Source organism: Homarus americanus, unplaced genomic scaffold (genome assembly GCF_018991925.1).
Source record: "Homarus americanus isolate GMGI-L3 unplaced genomic scaffold, GMGI_Hamer_2.0 scaffold24050, whole genome shotgun sequence".
NCBI classification, from domain to species: domain Eukaryota; kingdom Metazoa; phylum Arthropoda; class Malacostraca; order Decapoda; family Nephropidae; genus Homarus; species Homarus americanus.
Genome location: NW_024736661.1, coordinates 134,692 through 155,653, shown reverse-complemented (window position 1 = coordinate 155,653; position 20,962 = coordinate 134,692). Strand labels below are relative to the sequence as shown.

The window sequence follows — 20,962 nt, the reverse complement described above, 5'->3', positions numbered from 1 at the left end:
GATAATGGAAGTTTTGAAATACCTAAACAAGACAGTCACTAAAGGTGATCTTTGGTCCGTCGCCAGAGTTTATGGGTTGACAAGGTATTATGACTATGACAAATGTGTAAGGAAACATTAAGGTTATCACACTCTTCCTCAATATATATGTGTGTGTGTGTATCAATTCAATAAAACCGTAACTTAGATTTCAATTCTCCCATAGAGACTTTCTCGAACTACTGAATGGAATTAACATTTCTTATGGACGGGCATATGAAAGTGAACATGGCAATGGTATTCAGTACAAATTATTTGATTCAACCTAAATAAACTAGATAGCATTATGTGTTGTATAAGCCGAGTGCTTAGAGAATCCTTTGGTGTTTGTGTTTACAGATTCCTTTACGGCAGATATACATCCAAAACTAGGGAAGGTATTCCATCATCTTCTACACATAATTACATACAGTATGTGTATCTGCCATAAGGAACTCTGTAAATACAATTAACAGAAGACTTTGTAAACAGTGTGTACAGACAGAGTCAATGATGTGTGTAGTGTACCACGATACCTAGATAACCAGCGACGTCCAGTTTAACATGGTACTGTATTGTAATTTGACAACAATCGCCAGGTCACCGTAGTACTTATGTTTTGCTCAGCACTAGAGTTGTCCAATATAATCCCTGGGTTGTAGTTTAAGTTCTGGTCACAATTTAAACATCAGAAGTGTTAAATAGTGGTTCACCATAGTTGTTAAATCATCAAACAATCTGTGTGTGCTCTTCATTTTTTGATCTATCTGACGAGGCTGGCTCAGGAAAGATCTATTATATATTCTGTTACGTCATGCCATCAGAGATCCAAGCTACACTCAACCACCCGTCTTGTAAATTTGTTTAACAGTATTATTTAGTCAACCCTCTGTACCTGTACTGTTCCAGTATATGACTCATGCAATTATATAATGTGAGATCCTTACTTATCAATAAATAATGACAAGATTTAATTTGTTTTTATATCCACTTTAGTTATAAAATATATGAGATCCTTACTTATCAATAACAACACAAAGAAATGGGTGTTTTTATATAATTTCAAGTTAAATAATATGCGCACACCCAGTTATCAATAAACTAGACCCAACAGAATGGCTGCCCCCCTCCCCCCGACTCACACCAATGCCAATAGAGTTCATCAACTGCACATCAAGAACTAAGTCCTTATCTTGGGTTGTAGTGTTCACAGGACAACTGTATGGAAGCTCTACACGTTGAGGCTGTCTCTCCTTAAACAATTTGAGGTAAAGGTATAACAGTGAGAAGTGATGTCTTATGATACCATCTAAAGTCAAATACTGAATTATGTATGACCTTGCTCTTGTGTTTAAAGTTCACTCGGACAAACTCAACGGTGATCCGTGATAAAAAAGTACAGGATATTGGTTAAGCAAAACCAGAAAATACATCCTCACCCAAGAAAATCATTATTTTTCAGGTCATAAAAGGTGGGGCAACAAATGCTGGGAAGAGAAAAAACGCATTTAGTTACGGTATACAATCTCACTATAATTTTGACTCCATTTCTTATGTTTTAACTTTACTAAACCAGTTACAGTATATGCTTTCTTAAACCTCCACTTATGGGGGCAAATTTATTATAAAATTATTTAAGCCTTTTCCCTTTGTGTTTAAGATTCAGTGAGCCAGTTAGATGGGTAATTAAATTTCCAAATTAGGGTGAAAAATGAGTGATCTAATTTGATATCCCTCTCTATGGTTAAAGGTTAACATTACAGTTGTACTGTGGTGTTTCATATGTACTCTGTCAGACTGGAAGTATGTGAGACTCTATATCCGTTAAAACACAACACATAAGTTAGACAAGCTAACATAGGGTAGATTCCATACTATTCTGCCTTGGGTCCCGGACAACATCTGGGGACCTGAAGTGTCCAAAGGATTGTCAGAGACTGCATGTATATTATGTATAATAATCAACCTTCGGTAAAATCGTATGCACTTCCAATATTTTTATGTACAAAATACTGGAACCCAAATACTACAGTAGAAGCTGGAGATCGTCAGTCATATAGTATATTGTCATTCATTCATTCTTACTGTTGCTCCCTGGATATCCATCTATCCCCTCAATCCAAATGCGCCCTTCCATCTCCATCTTAATCTTCTCGGCTCCACTTCTGAATTATAAGTCTTTTTACCAAAATTTCTCATCCGTCTCTGGCTCTCATTTGTTCACACCATGTTAGTAAACCGCTAATCTGGTCTCTGCCCAACACTACTTTCATATCTCCTTATTTTTGTATTTCTTATTGTCTGCATCTTTTCCATGCCACATACTTGTCTCAAATACACCATTCATTTTTCATTCATATTCACTTTGCACCAATAGTCCATGATTTACACCAATAAAATAATACAATATTGTTCAAGGGTTCCCCATACACAATCCCAACTTTGCCTCATTTCATATGGACCTCTCTATCTGTCTATCTCTTAAACATTTCGCAATATTGTACGCTTATTAGTTTCTTTCCTTCCGTTACTCTGATGCAATGCACCACTCCTTGTTGTACAGTATTACAGACACATTCACTCCCATTCAAGTTAACAATACATGAGCTCTGTCAGCTCTCCCTTATTTAATCTCGACACATTCACCATTAACTTTTCCCTTGTACATGGTCTTCCAAACCTCTTCAGTAATTGCTGGCATCGGCAATTACCAGATGACTCAACTCCCTTTTCCCAACCATGTATAAATCATATATTAAACTTAAACCTCTTCACTACTTTGCCTTTCACCTCTCTTAGTAACCCATTCATTAAAATAATGAACAACTATTAAAACATAATACATCCTTGATAAAGTCTTACTTTCACTGAAACCCATCAGCTCTCTCCCTGGCAAATTCTATTACATACAGTACTTAACACTCCTTATAAAATTCTGGGCAGCACTGAACAGCTTCCCATTTACCTCACACATTTTCAGCACTCTCTACATTACTTTTCTTTCTACTGTACTCTCATTTCCTTACCTTAAATCAATAAATGCCACAAGCAAATTCTTCCCTTCTCCAGTATATTTTCACTCAGGTTCTTCAACACAGGACAATGAAGGCCGTATCAGGAAAAGACCAACCGCCCGACCAGCTAGTGGTGAAAATTATAAATTTCATTAAATTTAACATTTTAATTAAAGACTAACACTTGATCCACACAGTCTCTTCCTTTCCTGATCCCACACTTTTCTTCCACTCATAAAAACACTGCTTTTGCTGTAAAACTCTAAATAAACTCTACCATATACCTTCCCTGGCACACTCCGCACACTTACTCTTATCACCTTTTTCTTAGCTCAGACTATAGTCTTTCATTTCTTTGGCATTATTTCCTCAATCATACAGAGCCTGTGCTCTTGTGTCTATCACTGCTTCACTTCCCATTATCATAATTCAATTGAATTCGAAGGTCATTTAATCAGTTCCTGATGCTTACCATGCTTCAGCTCACAGTCTGCTTCCCTTTCCTTGCTTACTATGTTACCCCATTTCCTTTGACACTACTGAATCCACCACACCCTAAACACCATAAATCCATATATCCTCTCATGTTATACAGTACAAGTTGGTTTTCTCATCCAATTCAATTTATATCACTCCTGAACAGCCTCTTCCCCACAAACTACTTCACTTCCCTGTCACTAAATCTTGCACTAAGAATCCTCCATCATCAATTTATCTCTCACATTGAAACTAACACAGCAGTTATTCAGTTCTTCCCAAAAGCTCTATCTCCTACTCAGTCTTCTTAGTCCATAGTGCACATGTACTCACGATAATCTACATTTTACACTCAACTTTTTGTCATCCAAAATACTGTGGGAGTAACCCCCCCTTACAGTCTATCACATAACTCCATATTCCTTCAAACAAGAACACTGTCACATATTTAACCCCCCTTACGATAGATAAAAACAAATATACAATGACACTTACAAATTAGAATGGTACAAAACCCAAAGCAAAAAAATAAATAGGCTTTAAAAATTAGCATGGCAAAAGATGATTATGTTTTTATACCAACAATTATGAAAATTGGAAACTATTACAGATTCTGTATTGAATTAAGAATGTTCCCCATCCTTACAGTAAGAAAGATTTGATACCTTCAAACTTGGAAATGTTTCAAGTACGTACAGTATAAAATATTAAATAAACAAAGATGTCTGTCAATGCCTTTCTTCTGTTTTTAATCATCACAACTGAGTTTCCAAAAGGCACAGCCATACCAGACATTAGATATAGCAATGGCTTGAAGTTAAATCTATATAAAGCCACAGACATTGTTCCGAATGAGTTAGAATGAAATAGGTTTAGGAAAGGCTGGAGATGAGAGCGAGTTAAGGGTCGACTTTTCCATCATGGTGAAGTATCGTGGTTGATCGCACTGTGCAGCCCGGAGCTATACACAGTGAGTGTGTGTGTGTGTTTTGAGTTCCTTTTTTTCTTTGTATACAGGTATATGCAATTATTTTTTAGTGTGTATGTATTGAGAGTTTTTTGTGGTTTATTTGTCTTTTTTTCAGGGTCTAGTGTGTATATTTTTATTTGTTCTTGTGTTTTGTGTGTGTGCATTTGTGAGGGATATAGTTTACAGATCTAACTGGTTAATATGTATTTTTTTTTCACCAAGACATTTGGCGCTCTTCTTTGTTCCATATAAGAACTTAATCTCTAAACTTGGGGTATGTTTCCCCTACAGATACACCAAGGACTTTCCAGGGGGAATGCACTGCAGTGATATAAAATAAATGCAATGAATAAACAAGAATTAACACCGTTATTCTCATTATTGTACTTCCTTCACATGTATTAAATGAGACATGTCAGTGACCCTCAAGGGGTACTTACCTTTGTAAAATGTTGAGCCAGGGGGTAGATATGCAGGGTATTCATTATTCTCTTCCTCTTTGAGTGTTGGATTCTGCTATTCTGCAGAAACCTAGGGTGGAATTTCTCACAAAAAGTCTCAGAAAAGTGACATACCCTGTAGCTGATCTTATTTAGGTCTGAGAGATATAATTACAGGCAGTATGAATCTGCTTGGAGAAAATTTCAGGACCTCATGTGTCAGATAAGCCAAAACTGCATTGGCTTTACTATTGTCAAGTTTTCTTATATGGATATTTTGTTAGAATACATTAACTCTTAAACTAATAGCATCATAACAATGGGCTTTAGATAAATTAATGTAAAATGCTTTTAAGGCTAGTCTCTCTTCATCAGTATATAAGGACCTTTCCTAATGTATCTTTTCAAGGAAACCATAAATCTTTAAGAGTTACTTAGTCTCTGGAGTAGATTGTTTCATTCCTTGATTTTATCGATGAATACCTGTAGTTGTTAACTGGATGGCATTCAGCACAGGCGATTTCCACGTGCAAATCCTCGCTTCATTAAGGTCTCTTGAAGGTAGGTTTGTGTTCTTATGGGTAGAGTCATGACTCGAGGTGTGGTAGGCCAGATTTCCACCAGTTCTTCAGCATATTCCTGGGGGCTGTGGTGGAAGGCAGTGGCTTCCTTCCTTTTCATAATTCATTTGATTTCTTCAAATGTCAGCAGTAGAGGTGGAGTGATTAGTCGGTTTCAGAGTAATTAGTGACCAAAATGACCCTTGAAATATTTTACTGACATTTTTCAATGTTAATTACTCATCAACTATGGGTTTCCAAGGAGTGATTTAGGGTTTTTGTAATATTCTGAAAGTACATAATTAGTTCTCCACTTTTCATAACTTTAATTTCATTCACAAATAAATTTATCTTACTACGACTATTACATAAGCTTTTGCCAATTTTCCTCTGGAGCCACCAAAAGCAGCTAACTCACATTTTGCTTGTATCTTTATTCCTTACAAATTAAAACTTACTCCCCACTTTATCCACTCTTGCTTTCACCTTTTTATTACCCCATCATAGTAAAGAGTAAATAATCAATACACTTCCTTATGAGGTTCTCACTAGGAACACTTAATCACATACCTTACTCACTACACAGAACCTTTGGAGAACTTTTAACAGTTTTCCATTTATCCCATTCATTTTGATACTATGATACACTAGATAATAATTAGATGATAACAAGATTCATATTTTTCAATAATAATAATGACAATAATAATAATAATGGCAATATCAATCACGAAAATCTGCTAAGAATCATTTATTACAAGGAAATGCATATACACGTGCATACAGTATACTACGATTATATAAAAGTTACAAAACTTACATTAATATTCCTCTTCACACTCAATCCATGTGTGATTTCTTGTGCCGAAAAATATCCTTGATATTCAACCACAGAGTTTTGTTACAAACATTACATTGGTATTTCTTCTTGGTAGGATCTCCATCACTTGCACCTTCAGCCTCTTCCTCCACTTCTACTGAAGACTGAACTGCACCTTTTAAACACTGTACCATGTGAGCCAAGCGTTCAAGTGTGGTGACTTGGAACTCTTGGTCACAATATGGACACACAGTATCATAGGTGGTGATAGTTGTGACCATACACTCAGTATCAAGCAGACAATTATAGGTCAGAAATTCTGTCAAGTCAACACCACCTTTTATGTCATTGGGCTGACATAATTGCTTCCCATCCTCACTGAATGGATTTCCACTCAGGATACAATCCCCTGGTCCTGGACCTGCATGAAGAACCTTGATGTCAGCAGCAAGAAGACGACGCTTTGAGTAAATCACTTCTGTTAAAAAGAAATCAACAAGCGCAACTACAAGATCTTTCTCTAATCTGTTTGCCTCTGTTATTATTCTGTCTAGATTATCAATGGTCGGTGTAGTGGCTTGTATTCTCAGGTCTAGCAAATGTTTCCATTTCAAACGAAGTTGCACTGATTGAAACACAAGGTTCTGAGCTAGCATAGCATCTGGAAACTTAAGTTCAATAAAATTATCACAAGCTATTACAGTTAAATCAGCATTAGTATCCACATTATGTGCAAAAAGAAGCAGCACTTGAGCAGCTGGCACCCTTAAAGTGTCCACAAGGTAGGGTTTATTTGTCTCTAACAAGGATACATAAACTAGGAGCTGATGCTTGGTGCTGGCAGGATGTCTGGTTGTAAACCCTGGCAGCTCTACTATGTCAGAGTCCACAACTTGTAGCACTTCTGGATGACTTGCAAACACACTATTTGGGTGAAGAACTGTAAAGGGCTTTGACGATGTGTGGAAGAGCTGCTCTGAGCCAGCTTTGTAATTGTTATGATCATCTCCTATTGCCACATTAGGGTACAGCCCACTACATAGAATGATCTTCAGCATTATCATATCTTTGTAAGATCGCACAGTGGAACTTCTAAATATTTCTTGCAGCTGTTTCTGATCATTTTTTATCCTGAAATCAACATCTTTAATATCAGTTCGACTCTCCTCTTCATCACTAGGGATACTCTCCCCTTGAGAAACCTTTAGCACCTTAGTTTTTCGAGGTCCATCCTTATGTAGCTCTCTCTTCAGTTCACGAAGCTGACGTAACTGACCACTTCTCTGAGCACGCTCAGCACTTGTCAAATGTGCACGAGAGCATCCTGCTATATCTTGAAGTCCTGAGTCGTGTAATAGTTGAGCAAACTGGTGGCGCAGTTTGGTCATCTCATAGAAGCGTTGCTCCTCTAATCCACGTCTCCTACACCACTTGCGAGAATTTTCATGCCCCTCTTGCTTGACACACAACCATTCCCTGTAAATGAATTAAAAATAAAAAGGTGTACTTTATATGAAAATTATTACTTCATTATACTGCTCGCCGTTGCATTATGCGCGGGGTCGTGACGGACATAAACTAGATGAAATACAGGGTATTAATAAAAAATTAAACTGAGAATTTACCAAACTAGTCTATAGGCCTCCCTTTTCTCTTGATACAATCCTGCAGGCATGAAAGAACTGACTCTGCCAAGTTGTGGATTATTTGTTGGTCTAAATTATTCCACTCCTCACGAATGGCTGCCTCCAGCTTGAGGACGGTACTTGTGTCCTTGCCTTGTAAACGATGCTTGATGATGCTCCACATATTTTCTACCGGATTAAGGTCAGGCGAATTGCTTGGCCAATCACTTATGAAGTCTACCTGACAGTCAATAAGCCACTATATTACAGATTTTGCTGTGTGACAAGGGGTACCATCCTGCATAAACACATAAGCACGGCATTTTTCAAAAAACCCGGGAAAGTAATCACAAAGCAGGTCCAAGTAGTTAAATTGGTTCATCATCACATTCCTAGGTAGCACAACAGGATCACCAGTTCTAAAGTACGAGAAGCAACCCCACACCATTAGTGACTCAGGATGCTGGGAAAAATGTTCTCAGAATTTTCCAGAATATGTGCTCCTCGGAAAATGTCAATTCCAACTATTGGAGATATTACTATTTGGCATTTGTTTATAAATCTTACAGGAGTGAGGTGACAGTTTTCCTCACAAGGTATTCATTAGTAATAACTGTATTATGGAACCTGTGAGGACAGAGACAACCCACCATATCTTAAATGACGGTACACCTTAAGAATTATTGGATCTGTACAATACTTGAAAATATATATCTGAATAAAACTGTTATGGGTCAACATTCAGGTCTTGGAAAGAAAGAAAGAAAGAACAACCTGGCAAGAGATTTATTGGTAAAGGTTTATCATTATTCAGATATTGGAAGAAATATGAACAGGTGAGTGGAATGACAGAAAAAGTCTTTCTTTAGTTCTTTATGTAGTAACAAAATGTAAATATATACCTAACAAATCATTAAATTGTAAAAATAACACAGATCTCTAAGACAAACTTGGTTCATGTGGGTTACACAACATTATGTTTCTATAAGTTTTATGTAGTTATATAGAAAGATAGATACCTGTATTGTATGTGGTTTGAAAAAATCCTCTTTCAATAATTGGTAGACCCAGCCGCCAAGGTATAGAGGACAAGATGTGTAAAACACTGATTTCATCTGATCACTTTAAGCAACGTGACTACAGTCTCCTCCGATGAGACCACAATGGATTTATTGTACCTATCATATTCACGTTCAACAAGTACATTTCCTCTGTTAAAGTCACAGTACGTTTGGTCTCAACCAAGAGCATTATCAGAAGTCTCAGATATTATCATTAACTCTGTTGGAGAGTATAATCTAAGCTCTGTCTTAGGTTCCACAGCTTCTTATATCCAGAATTACTGTTGTTGATAATTTACAATAACTGGGAGATATACTTTGTGGAATAAATTTTCAAATAAGTTCATTTTCCTTCATGAACAAACTGAATCACAGGGGTCATGCCTGCTTCTGAATGAAAATACATTCAAGGTATCTTTTACCAATGTTCCACTTCAGACATATGTAACATGTTCTCTTTGGTTTTAAGTCAATTCTAGAAACATGTGCTTTCTTTGTAAGACTTATAAAATTCTTGGGCCATTTTGGTGCTTTCACACAAAAACCTCCTGATCCAGAAAAGGTCTGGTCAATCAGAGATGCAACTTGCCAAGAACAATAAAACCATTTCATTCAGGTAACAATATAAATATTTGCTACCTTTTTGCCACAAGAGGAACAAACCTCTTCTTTAGGCTAATGAGCATAATGATGCAGTTTACCAGCATGATCATCTGTTAACTGGTGAACCAGTTCTAGCTTATCTGAACTTCAAGAAACTGTTTTAGATCTACAGTTACAAATGTTGCATGCCTAATGCACTCTGATGTTGACAATCCTATTCATCCTACATCATATATCCCAAGGAAAACTGCATACCAGTTACCAGAAACTTATATAGATAAATAGGTTTTTGCTGCAGTGGAAAGTGTCTGTACTTTTGATTTCTGTGTCTATGGGGAGATCAGTTCAAGATCTACACAGACTGATGTCTTCAGACACATCTTCAAACAATGCACTTTGTCCATATGCAGATAACCTTGGAGCCATGAATTATAAGCATCCTTACACCATTTTGTAGTACAGTACTGTAATAGGGTTCCTGTCGTCAAGCTCAAGATATCTCGTACAGAGCATTTACTTTAGTAATAATAATAACAGCAGCTAGTCTTTTGTTTCTCAAAAGCACCAGTTCTTCTAAAGCATTCACTAGTGCTGGAAACACTACAAAGTCAAAGACTTGAGAAATAACAAGAAATACTTTACTACAATAAAAGATTCCACAAAGTGACAGTTCAGCTTCTATCATTCATATACCCTTCAGTTTTAATTTCATAAACCCTGTAATTTTCTATCACTGTACCCTGTTCAGGATCATAAGCCTTCAAAAAAAGAATGGTCTTTAGTTATTTCTTAAAGACCTCCACAGAAGTCAGCTGCTTCATGGATGCAAGCAAGCGATTGTACAATCTAGGTGCTGTTTTGGAAAAGGATCGGGCAGCCCAACAGCCCATTCATAATTGCATAAAAGAAAATTCTGAACACAGCCTCAAGAGGCTACTATGTTTGACTTCTGTTGCATTGAACTTTGCATGCCCTTACTGAGCAAACAGCAGCCCAATGCCCAGTCACATACGTTGATATAGTACGGTCTGTTCACCACCTGCGCCACTCTTGTTCAGCATTTCTACTATCCCTACAAAGAGAACTTATAGACGAGTCATGCCATGGAAAGTCATCTTGTACTGTAATTCTCTTTGTGACCTTTGGATAATAATGGTCTAAAATGGACACAAAGATTTCATTATGTAATTTAACCGTCTCATCAGAAGATAAAACAGAGGAGTTAACTCCGCTCAAAGTTTACGGTAATTGACTTCCTGTTCAATCAGGGTCTGGTCAGTGTTTCTATAGTTCCTGAAAGTAATTGTTTTAATATAAGAAGAGGATCTAGGGACATTAAAATCAAAAGTAACCAAAGCACGGTTAGAGACTTGTGGATCGATCAGGTCAACTGCAACATCTAATACACGATCAGAGTCAGCAGGAGACAAAACTAGGTGCTGGACACGACACATGATTGACAAAATTGTTTAGATTGGGAATTTCCAAGAGCTCATAGAAAAAGGTTTCAGAGATTAGTTGTCAACTCAATAATTAAAGAGTCACCACATCTCAACCGTTCCCTGTTCTTTCCCGAGAAAGTCTCAAGAAACAAGCCAAAACTATCCGTGAACTCCCTATTTGTATATGGGTGACCAGGACGATACACAACAGCAATTCTAATAACCTGGCGATGAAGATTTATTAATGCCTCCATAAATTTAAAGGGGGGAAAAAACAGTCAGCAATAATCAGTGTAATGTTGAGTAGGACCACAGAATAGATCAGCGCTATTCTGCCACTTGGAGCTCCTGCAGCAGGTCTGGGAACATGAACAAGAGAATGTGTCTATGAATAATGTTGATGTGATAGAATTAGATTCCAAGGCTTTTCATGCATCAGATAAGAATGACTTACAGTGCAAGCAGAAGACAATACCTGAAAAAGGATTCTATTCCTCATCAACAACTACCTGCTTTAGGAGAATTTGAATAATAACATGGCATACTGTTTTATCTGAGTCCAATGCCAAGTAAAACTCATTATCAACTGTTTATCCTTCACAGTCTGATGCATTAAAGTTAGCCCATGGTGGCCCCATTACCAATCATCCTGGTGTCCTCTGCACTTTTTGAGAATCTGAAATAGATTTTTTTCTACCCTAGGATGCTTAAACTCACAAAGGGTTATGTCATGTACACCATTGCAGTGCACAACAACAATGAAGGAAATCCTTCACAAATAAGCACCTCTAAAATCCCTTAGATTGACCTTGATAAGGAATCAGTCTTAAATCTCTACCTGTAAACCTATCTTGTAAGTCAAAATGTATTAGATTGTACAGTGCATTTTTGAGTCCTGATATGAGAAATGTGTTTGATGGAAGAAAGAAGCTGAAGAAACCAACAGGTCTCTCCTATCTCAGAGTAAAGATAAGCTTAATTACTGATCTGAAATAAGAATAAAAAAGAAGTTTACCTGTAAGAGGCCAGGAGAGTGAGGGGATCTCCATGATCAGACTCAAGGCTTTTAATGGAGGCCACACACTCAGGGTCTCTGTGAGCTCTGTTAGTGAAGGGGCTCTGCACACTCATAGCTGCTGATAGTGACAACACTGGTTCAACCTGGACAGGGGAGAGAACTGTCAATTCCATACCACACTGTCTAGTCACAGTATTAAAATATTCAAAGATTTATGGAGGGTACAAATCTGTAACAAAAGAACATGCTAAAAGTTAAAGAGGAATAAAAATTTCATTTGACAAAGTAAGATAATGAAAAAAACAAAAAAACACACACACACTAAACTATCATTTGTAACATCTGTGAAAGTGGGTACCACAGGAATGACTGTCTGTTAGAGGGTGTGGATACAGCATACTGTATACTAAGCATTTGGTACACAAGGCAGTTGCATGGCTGGAACAGTGTTGCACACTACCGCAGTCACTTCCCCCTAAATTCTAGACTTGCGTACCCATTTATAGCAGGGTGAACTGGGAGTGTCAGCAGATTGAACCACTGACTCATGGAAGAACTAACTACAGTACCAGTAAATTCAATGTGTCAGATGGCTAATAAATATTATTATTAATATAAATCTCACTGCTCAAAATATTAGAATCCTGAACTATTGTGCTTGTAAAACTTTATTATTCAAAATGATTCTGACTGTTAATACATATAATCAAAGCTACTATCATCAAGGATGTAAATTTGTATATCCCACCTGATGGAAGAGTGAGCCCATTATCAACATCTTTCCAAGACTCACATCCATGGGTAGCTGTGAGAGAAGTTTTCCAATTGTAGTCAAGCCCTCTACCTCAGTGATTGCTGCCTGGGCCTTCAGAGCATGTAAGGCATTATCTAAGCTCTCTGGTGCTGGAGGCTCAATGAATGGAAAGAGTCTGATATTGGGTAGTCCCATTGAGATCATCTGGAGAACAAGAGAATCTAGAGGCACTCGTTGTAGTTCTGGGGTACTATACTGGGAAAAGGAAGCATATTCTTGTTCTGAGTAAAGGCGAAAGCAAGTTCCTGGGCCGGTACGACCAGCTCTTCCTTTTCTTTGTTCTGCAGAAGCTTGGCTTATCCAAAACTCTTTTAATTTCCTCATCTTAGACTGTACATCATAGCTCATCTCCTTCACTTTACCAGAGTCAACAACAAATCGAACACCATCTATGGTGATTGATGTTTCAGCAATGTTTGTAGACACTATACATTTTCGAATGCCTTCTGGAGGGACATCAAAAACTTTTTCTTGTTCAGACACAGAAAGTGTACTGTGTAGAGGCAAAATAATCCACCTGTTTGTCTGCTGTGCATAAACCTTGGCTGCTTCTACAATTGTTGATATTTCACTCATACCACTCAGAAAAATCAACAAGTCCCCCCTTTCATTATCAGGATATTTGTTGTCTATCAGCTGAAGAATTCGAACATATGGTGCAGGGTTAATCTTCTCTCTCTTACTGGCCTGCTCAATTGATGGAACAGGAAAATATTGTAGCTTGATTGGGTATAATCTACCCGGCACTTGGATTACAGGAGCTTTATCCAAGAAGTAACTACGAAAGAGGTCAATGTTGATGGTGGCACTCATCAACACAATTTTAACATTTTCACGTTGCATTAAGAGACACTTCATGACCCCAAGAAGAAAGTCTGTATCAAGATGGCGTTCATGGATTTCATCCAAGATTACTACATCATACAAGCCCAAGGAAGTGTCTGCAGAAACCTGTCTGAGAAGAAGTCCTTCTGTTAGGAAAACAATCCTTGTATGTTCAGTTTTGTTTTTCTCAAACCTAATTTGATAGCCAACCTTAGAACCAAATTCATTTAGCGTTTCGTAAGCTACTCTCTTTGATAAGGATATACAGGCAATGCGTCGTGGTTGTGTACAAGCTATGTTAGAATACCCAGCTGACAGTAGGTACTGTGGCACCTGTGTAGATTTACCACAACCAGTGTCACCAGCAATAATGACCACATTGTGTTCTCCAACTGTTGAAATTATCTCGTCTTTGTATTCAGCAATAGGAAGGTTTGCTTGTGAACTCCGTAACTTCTTTAATCTTTCAAATCGTTGCTTCTGCATGAAATCCAAATAAACTACAATAATAAATTTAATTTCAACAAGCTTTTTCCTGGAAAGACGCCTCTTACCATCCTCTAAATCTTGTGGTGGTAACCTCCTCCGTAGGTCATCAGTGTCTTTAAAACTAAGGGCAAAGTTGATGTTGTATCTTTTGTCATAGTGCAAAGGTAACTGATACACTGAACTTTCTGGATTTCCTTCACTGCTTCCAGCACTGGGTCTGTTATTACACATTTCTCGAATTTTCTTCTGCTTTTGTAGTCCATGATACTTTTTAAGAAATTTCCAGAAGTCATAATATTCCTCTGTTCCCCTTTTAATGACATCGTCATCTCTGAAGAACATTTGATTAAGCTCATAGCGATGGTTCTCCCAGTCAAACATGAGCTCATCTTCTGAATCTGTATCACTTTCATCATTTAAGTTTGTGTTCTGTGATGACACAGATGGCTGTGAATATATTTCAGCGTCAAATCTTGAAAGAAATGTGGCTGACGTAGGTACTACAGACTGACTCACAATTTTTTTTGTTTCATTTACTAGTACATCCTTGAGATGATGAGATAAAGACCTTGATCTTTTTCTCACATCCTGTCTGGGTGGAGATTTTGATCCTGAAGAATCACTTGAACTTTCTCGACTCCTGTAAGTTCTCTTTTCAGTCTTGTTAGATTCCACAGTTTTCAAATGAGAAGAATACTTTGATTTATACTCAGCCTTATGCCTTGACCTTGACTCTGAACTGGAACTACTATGTGAATCCAACCTTCTTCTGGAGGAACTTTTCTCATACCTTTTTGATTTCTTTGCATGGAATTTTTTACTCTTGTGTTTTTCTTTATGTTTATGCCTCTTTGTTTTTGTATCCCGCTCAGGTGACCCTGAAGATGACCTTTCTTTTTTTGAATGACCCATGATTAAAACACTGTACAGTACCACAAGTTTACAAATATATATATATATATATTTCCACAAGTTATTTCTTAATTTTGCAATAATTCCCTTTGTTTTCAATTACTGATATTACAATTCTGTCTATATACTTATTCCTTGAACTTCCACTCCTGTCGACACATTGGACACTGTTGGTGGAGCTGCTGTGACTGTAGCCATTTCATGATACAATGGATATGGAAGCAATGGGAGCACTGACCCCACACCAGAGGGCAGTCATCACCTGGCAGTCGGCAGTCTGAGCAACATCCATCAAAAGGCATACGGCAAATTCCGCAACTGTCGTCATTTGCTACCCAGCGCCAAGTTGCTACCCCCGTCCAAGACTTGATCTTCACCTTCATGACCTGCAGGATATTAATAAATAATCAAAATGATTATTATGAATTCATTTAATCATGTGTACTGTACAGTATTTGTAAATCACATAATACATGACCACATATATGAAAATAAATAATCCAGTAAATGTACAAGTATTTGAAAAAAATAAACTATAGCACTTGGAGAGGAAATTATAACTAACTCTCTCATAAATGACAAATTTGGTATTAGGTAAAGTAGCTTCTAGGAAGTACAATACAGTACTGTATTTCAAATGTATGGTTCCTTTCTTCAATGAAGAATAAATCAATATTTTATCTTATCTCAGCAGAAGTGTAGGATAACAGCACCACCTTCTTACAAGGATTCTTTGGATGAGGAAGCAGTGAGAAGACAAGTGTGAAGTTACAAAAACAATATTAGAATGTCCATATGAAGCATGTGCTTTTCTGCTTATAATCCAGTCAGAAACTACAGCATAAGACAGCATCATATGACAAAAATTAATTGAATAAATCAACATTAAAATCATTTAATAGTTAAAGTTTTTTCTGCTAGGTTCGGTATGGTTCATTTACTTTGGATGCTGTCAAGAGATGATTTAGCCTCCTTATCTGCAACCCAATTATACACAGGTGAACTGATATTGTTCAGATAGAGGATTAAAGTACAGTACCTGTATGGTATTACTGTATATTCTTAAATTAAAACTTCATTTCTTGTCCTCAATCATAGATAAAATACAGTAATGTACAGTTGAAGACAAAATTCCCAGGATACATGGTAGTTTTTTGCATGTAAGTACCAGTTACTTGACGTTCATTAGGTGAGCTTTTTTCTAATTTATTATATCCAACATAAAATGTAATGAAAAACAGCAATATTAGATATACGGTAAACCAATTGTATATAAGACCTAGAAATAAAAGCAAGATACAGTACCTCTCCGTTAGCCGGAACAATTGGTGCAGAGCACTTCCTGGAATGAGAGAATTACGGGTAACAAGACGACTCACTCAAAGCCGGAAAAAATCCTTCATCCCCGGAATTTCCCAGAATTTTCAGGGTAACAGAAAAATGTTCTCGGAACTTCCTGAAATTGCAGAAAATGCGCCTGATTTTCATCTCTCAAACCCAGTAAAAACTCCCCCACCCCCAGAAATTTCTGGAACTTTCCGGGTTCTGGGAAAATTTTCTCGGAATTTTCCAGAAAATGTGTCCCTTGGAAAATCATTCCCAAAGCCCAGGTTTTCTGGAAAATTCTGGTTTTGGGAAAGATTTTCTGAGAAAATTTCAATTCCAGCTATCGGAGAGTTCCGGCAAAGAGGGATTCCTGCTAAGGGAGCTATTACTGCAATGCTCGGTGTTTAAGGGATTTTGTCCATAACTGTAGTAGTACATATATTAACATGAACATACATATTAATAAAGAAACCCTGTAGATAGCTTGTATGATTTTCACCCAAATTTAATACCTACTGAAAAACCTAAAATTTAAGATATTGTCCTGTAATTATAAAACAGAAGTTGTGTAAAAAAAAAAAAAATATTTACTAAAATTGAGTGAATTTGCCAAGTGATGAGTAAAATCAACCATCATACCATTAAGAAGTTACTGATAAAATAACCATGACTAATATTAGTAAGAAGGGACCACTGAGATATTGCTCAGAGGCTTGTTCCTGCTAAAATCTGATGTTCTACTTTACTGGATAATAGCTGAAAAAAATATTGAATATATATATTTTAAACTAACTTTATTCGAAATTTACCTTATAAAATTTGGTGCAGCAGCTAAATGGATGAGCCCTCACCTCCTGCCTTAAGGGTTGTTGGTTTGAACCCACGGCACAATGTCGCCATGAAACTGTAAATAAGTACCCAACTTTAAGGTTGAGGAAATAAAAGCCACCCACACTGCCTAATTACATAATAAAGGCTTGGTATACACCAGTGGGCTATATCCAAGTTTGTGGACAAATATCTTGAAATTTAAATTTGCCCTATCATTTTTATAAGCAACTTACTATCATCCAAACATCTCTGAAAAAATTAACCAATTCCATAAGCTACTCCTGGTGTTAACCGGCTCCTCCAATAACCAGTTGGACAGAAAACAAATCCATTAAGGGGCTCAACTGCCATAATGCGATACCATTTCTCTTTCCTTCTTTATCAGATATACACATAAAAAACATCAGCACATTTTGGGCAAAAAATAAACTAAATAAAAAAAATATTGACACAACAAATGATCGATAAAGCAAAACACCATATATCTCTTACTAGCTACATTTGATTTTTTATCCAAGTATTGTTATTACAGACACACTCAGAAGAGAATACATTAACTTGTGAACAATGTGTAGTATTGGTGTATTGATCATTAAGAAAATCATTTAACTAATGGGTATTATTATCGTTTCAGTCATCCAGCAGGTTAGGTTATGTTAGATTAAAATTATGTTTTCCAGTGTGCTTTGAAGGTCTTTTTATATTAGGGCACCATTCTATCTGACCTAACTTAACCTAACCTAACCTAACCTAACCTAATCTGGAGGGATATGCCCCCCTGGACCCCTGATTAGATTAAGTTAGGTTAGGTTGGTTTTTGATTATTTTCTATGGTTTTTTCCACATACTTCCATAACCCTAAAGAAAGAACGGTCCACTACAATAAATTGATTATTAATTTCAACTTCCAAATAGGTTGATGACAGAAACGATAATGTTACCGACCAATGTCTTAGATCCTGTGCACACTCTAAGCATTAAAGGGCACGTTTTAGTGAGTATCCCAAAGAAAACAAATCAATATTATGGCCGTCAATCTAAACAACAATTCCATCACATCAACCATAAAACTATATCATTTTATATAAGTTCAACGTCACTAACACAACGTCTTCACGAGTTAATTATCAATAACTACTGTACTTTGACTTACCTAAATACTTGAATTATATAAATATACAGTATATACTCGAGTTAATTTACGTATAATTGTGGTTTTTACCTTCGTCTCCTACACACAGGTGACCATAATTAAATGCCTTCAACCTGTGCTTTAATGCCTTCAACACCTGTGCTTTAATGCCTTCAACACCTGTGCTTTAACCTTGTTGTTGTTGTGTCAGCCACCCAGCCGTCCAGTGACTCCAGTCTGAAAGCTTTCAAACCCCACACCCCGAACCCCAAATCCGAACCCATTGTCTAGACTATAATGGACTCGTATATCAATGCAATCAAACCTGACATTTATGATAATTAATGTTTTGTACATTATGAATATTATTACCCATATATTAAATGATAAACAAAGAAACCAGGCCAGACCAAAATCCCACCACCGATCCCAAAACTCCAAATACCTCACCACACATAGAGTAGTGGAATCTTACTTCAAATTAAGGAGATCTAGTTATAATCATGATTTATAGAAACATAATATTTGAATTACTTAATGCTATTATAATAAAAACATACAAAACACTGTTTATTGCACATATTTGTCAGGGGAAACGAACCTCCCACACCACGAACCCGAAGTCATTTTAAGGTTCGTGGTTCTCCCTCGGATAAGTAGTTCTATTTTAATTTAACGAAACTGTATTTAAAAAAGACGCCAATATTTACGCACGTTATGACTGCAGCATACTGTAGAAGGACTGAAAAAAAGATTTCCAGAGGCGGATTGCAAACGAGGTCAAGTCAAACTCTAAGGTGTTTTTTACCATTCAGTAAAACTGAAATTAAAGACACGTGTGGGCGGATCACAACTGAGACTTAAAGGTGCTAGTTAAGGGGAACGTTCTGGCATCAGTCTTTCTTCGTGGCCGCAAGCAGTGTCCAGGTCGGTAACCAGCGCCGCCTAACAAAGCGGAGGTCAACTATCAAGGCACGCCTACCCCCGCTATATAAGACCTCACCCCGCCGTGACCCCTCTCTTTCTTCTACCTACAGCCACCAGCAAGCAACACCTCCTCCTCCTGCCTGGTGGCCCTCGCTCCTGCCGGCGACTATGGCCCCCCACAAGCTGAGTGTCCTCCTCTGAGCACCCTCACCAACCAGCTCTCTCTACTCTACGCTTGGACTCACGCTGCCACTCCCCAGCACCAAGCTGCATTGTACATCCAATACAATATGTATACAGAGAACACATTGTGAGTTTCCTTTCTCCAACCCATCCTGAGTGTGAACCTATATTTCATAACCCCACAGTACCAAAGCCAAGTTGGGTACCTTTCGGGTTAACAATTACACTAGACCATAAAAGAGCAAGAGATAGAACTCTCTATAGTGTTTGTGAACCTCATATATATTTATATAAAAATAATCAACGACCTCACCAGTCAGGAATCGAACCCAAGACATTATGCTTGTGACTAGGAAATGCTACCGACCATGCCACAAGGACACAAAAGCAAATTTCTAGACTATATTATATTTCATACAAAACCTGTTCATCGAGTAGATGGCGCCGTGAACCTCCCATTGGGGATTGCCCGTGCCACTATGTGGTGGGAGTAGCATTTTACCGGGAACTTTCAAGTTACTGTATAGTAAGGAACCATCGCTTGGCAAAATCCAAACACTTATTTCTCAGTCAAAATCGTTGTTACTTGTACTTTTATTCTGGGGGTCACTGTTGACATGTGACCACTGTCGGATGCAATACTAAATATAACTGAAGAGAATATATTCTCGTACCTAATCTAGAATAATGTTTTTGTTATTAATGAATATTAAACTAAGTCTGAGGTTAGGTAGAAATGTGGTGCGGTGTCATTTATTGACTCGTATTAGTGGATATTTTCTGAAAGGCTGGTGTTGTGTATTACTGGAAGAATGGTGGCCAGTCAGGGGAGGATTCAGAAATATCAAAAGGGGGGTCCGAGAAGTTGTGGGTGGGGCAACTTGGCGAACACAGAATTTTGATTCCATTTTGAAGCCATATGCACTTGATATAAAAAAAATTTCTGAAGTCAATAGTAATTAATTTTTACTATACAAAATCGCTCCTGTCAGTTCCTTTCCTTGTGGTTATCAGCATATACCTGGATCACGCGCACCTACAGTGATTTATTTGCATATATATATATATATATATATATATATATATATATATATATATATATATATATATATATATATATATATATATATATAATGGTTGCCCTCGTGTAGAAGCTATTGCCAACACAACAAGCACACCCTGAGTTAACGAGCTCCAGTGTCAAGGAATAGTCCGAGAAGACCGGCAACTCCACTGGCTAACCATTACTCTGGAACACGATCCGCAAATCGATTAACATCCAGGTTCTCAATTATTGCTGGGTAGACAGAGGCAAATGTCGCAAAGAAACTTGCCCATAGTTTCACCCTGCCCGGGGATCGAACCTGGGTCCACTCACTTGCGAGCGAGCATGCTGACCATTATTCCATATATATACACTTTTCTATTCACACGATCAATATGAGTGATTTGTCTTAAAACACGAAGATAGTAAT

General features: G+C 37.3%; 1 protein-coding gene and 1 long non-coding RNA gene across 2 annotated transcripts; both read right to left on the bottom strand.

The window, feature by feature from the left end:
- Positions 1–6,215: 6,215 nt before the first annotated feature.
- LOC121872348 (probable ATP-dependent RNA helicase DHX34) lies at positions 6,216–15,231 on the bottom strand. Its single transcript, XM_042375061.1, has 3 exons — positions 12,797–15,231; positions 12,046–12,191; positions 6,216–7,775 (listed from the first exon to the last, which is right to left on the bottom strand). Exons 1-3 carry the CDS (start codon positions 15,086–15,088, stop codon positions 6,320–6,322), a joined length of 3,894 nt encoding a protein of 1,297 aa, XP_042230995.1. The 5' UTR covers positions 15,089–15,231; the 3' UTR covers positions 6,216–6,319.
- Positions 15,232–16,391: 1,160 nt separating this feature from the next.
- Positions 16,392–18,607, bottom strand: LOC121872349. Its single transcript, XR_006090071.1, has 3 exons — positions 18,468–18,607; positions 17,224–17,318; positions 16,392–16,430 (listed from the first exon to the last, which is right to left on the bottom strand). It is a non-coding gene; the product is annotated as an uncharacterized LOC121872349 (long non-coding RNA).
- Between the last annotated feature and the right edge of the window lie 2,355 nt (positions 18,608–20,962).

What these genes read in the sequence shown, in the direction of transcription:
- LOC121872348 (XM_042375061.1), bottom strand. Translation starts at nt 15,088, where the DNA reads ATGGGTCATTCAAAAAAAGAAAGGTCATCTTCAGGGTCACCTGAGCGG. An exon ending in TGGGCTCACTCTTCCATCAG is followed by an intron (nt 12,192 to 12,796) that starts GTGGGATATACA and finishes TCCCCTGTCCAG; the next exon opens with GTTGAACCAGTGTTGTCACT. An exon ending in ACTCTCCTGGCCTCTTACAG is followed by an intron (nt 7,776 to 12,045) that starts GTAAACTTCTTT and finishes ATTCATTTACAG; the next exon opens with GGAATGGTTGTGTGTCAAGC.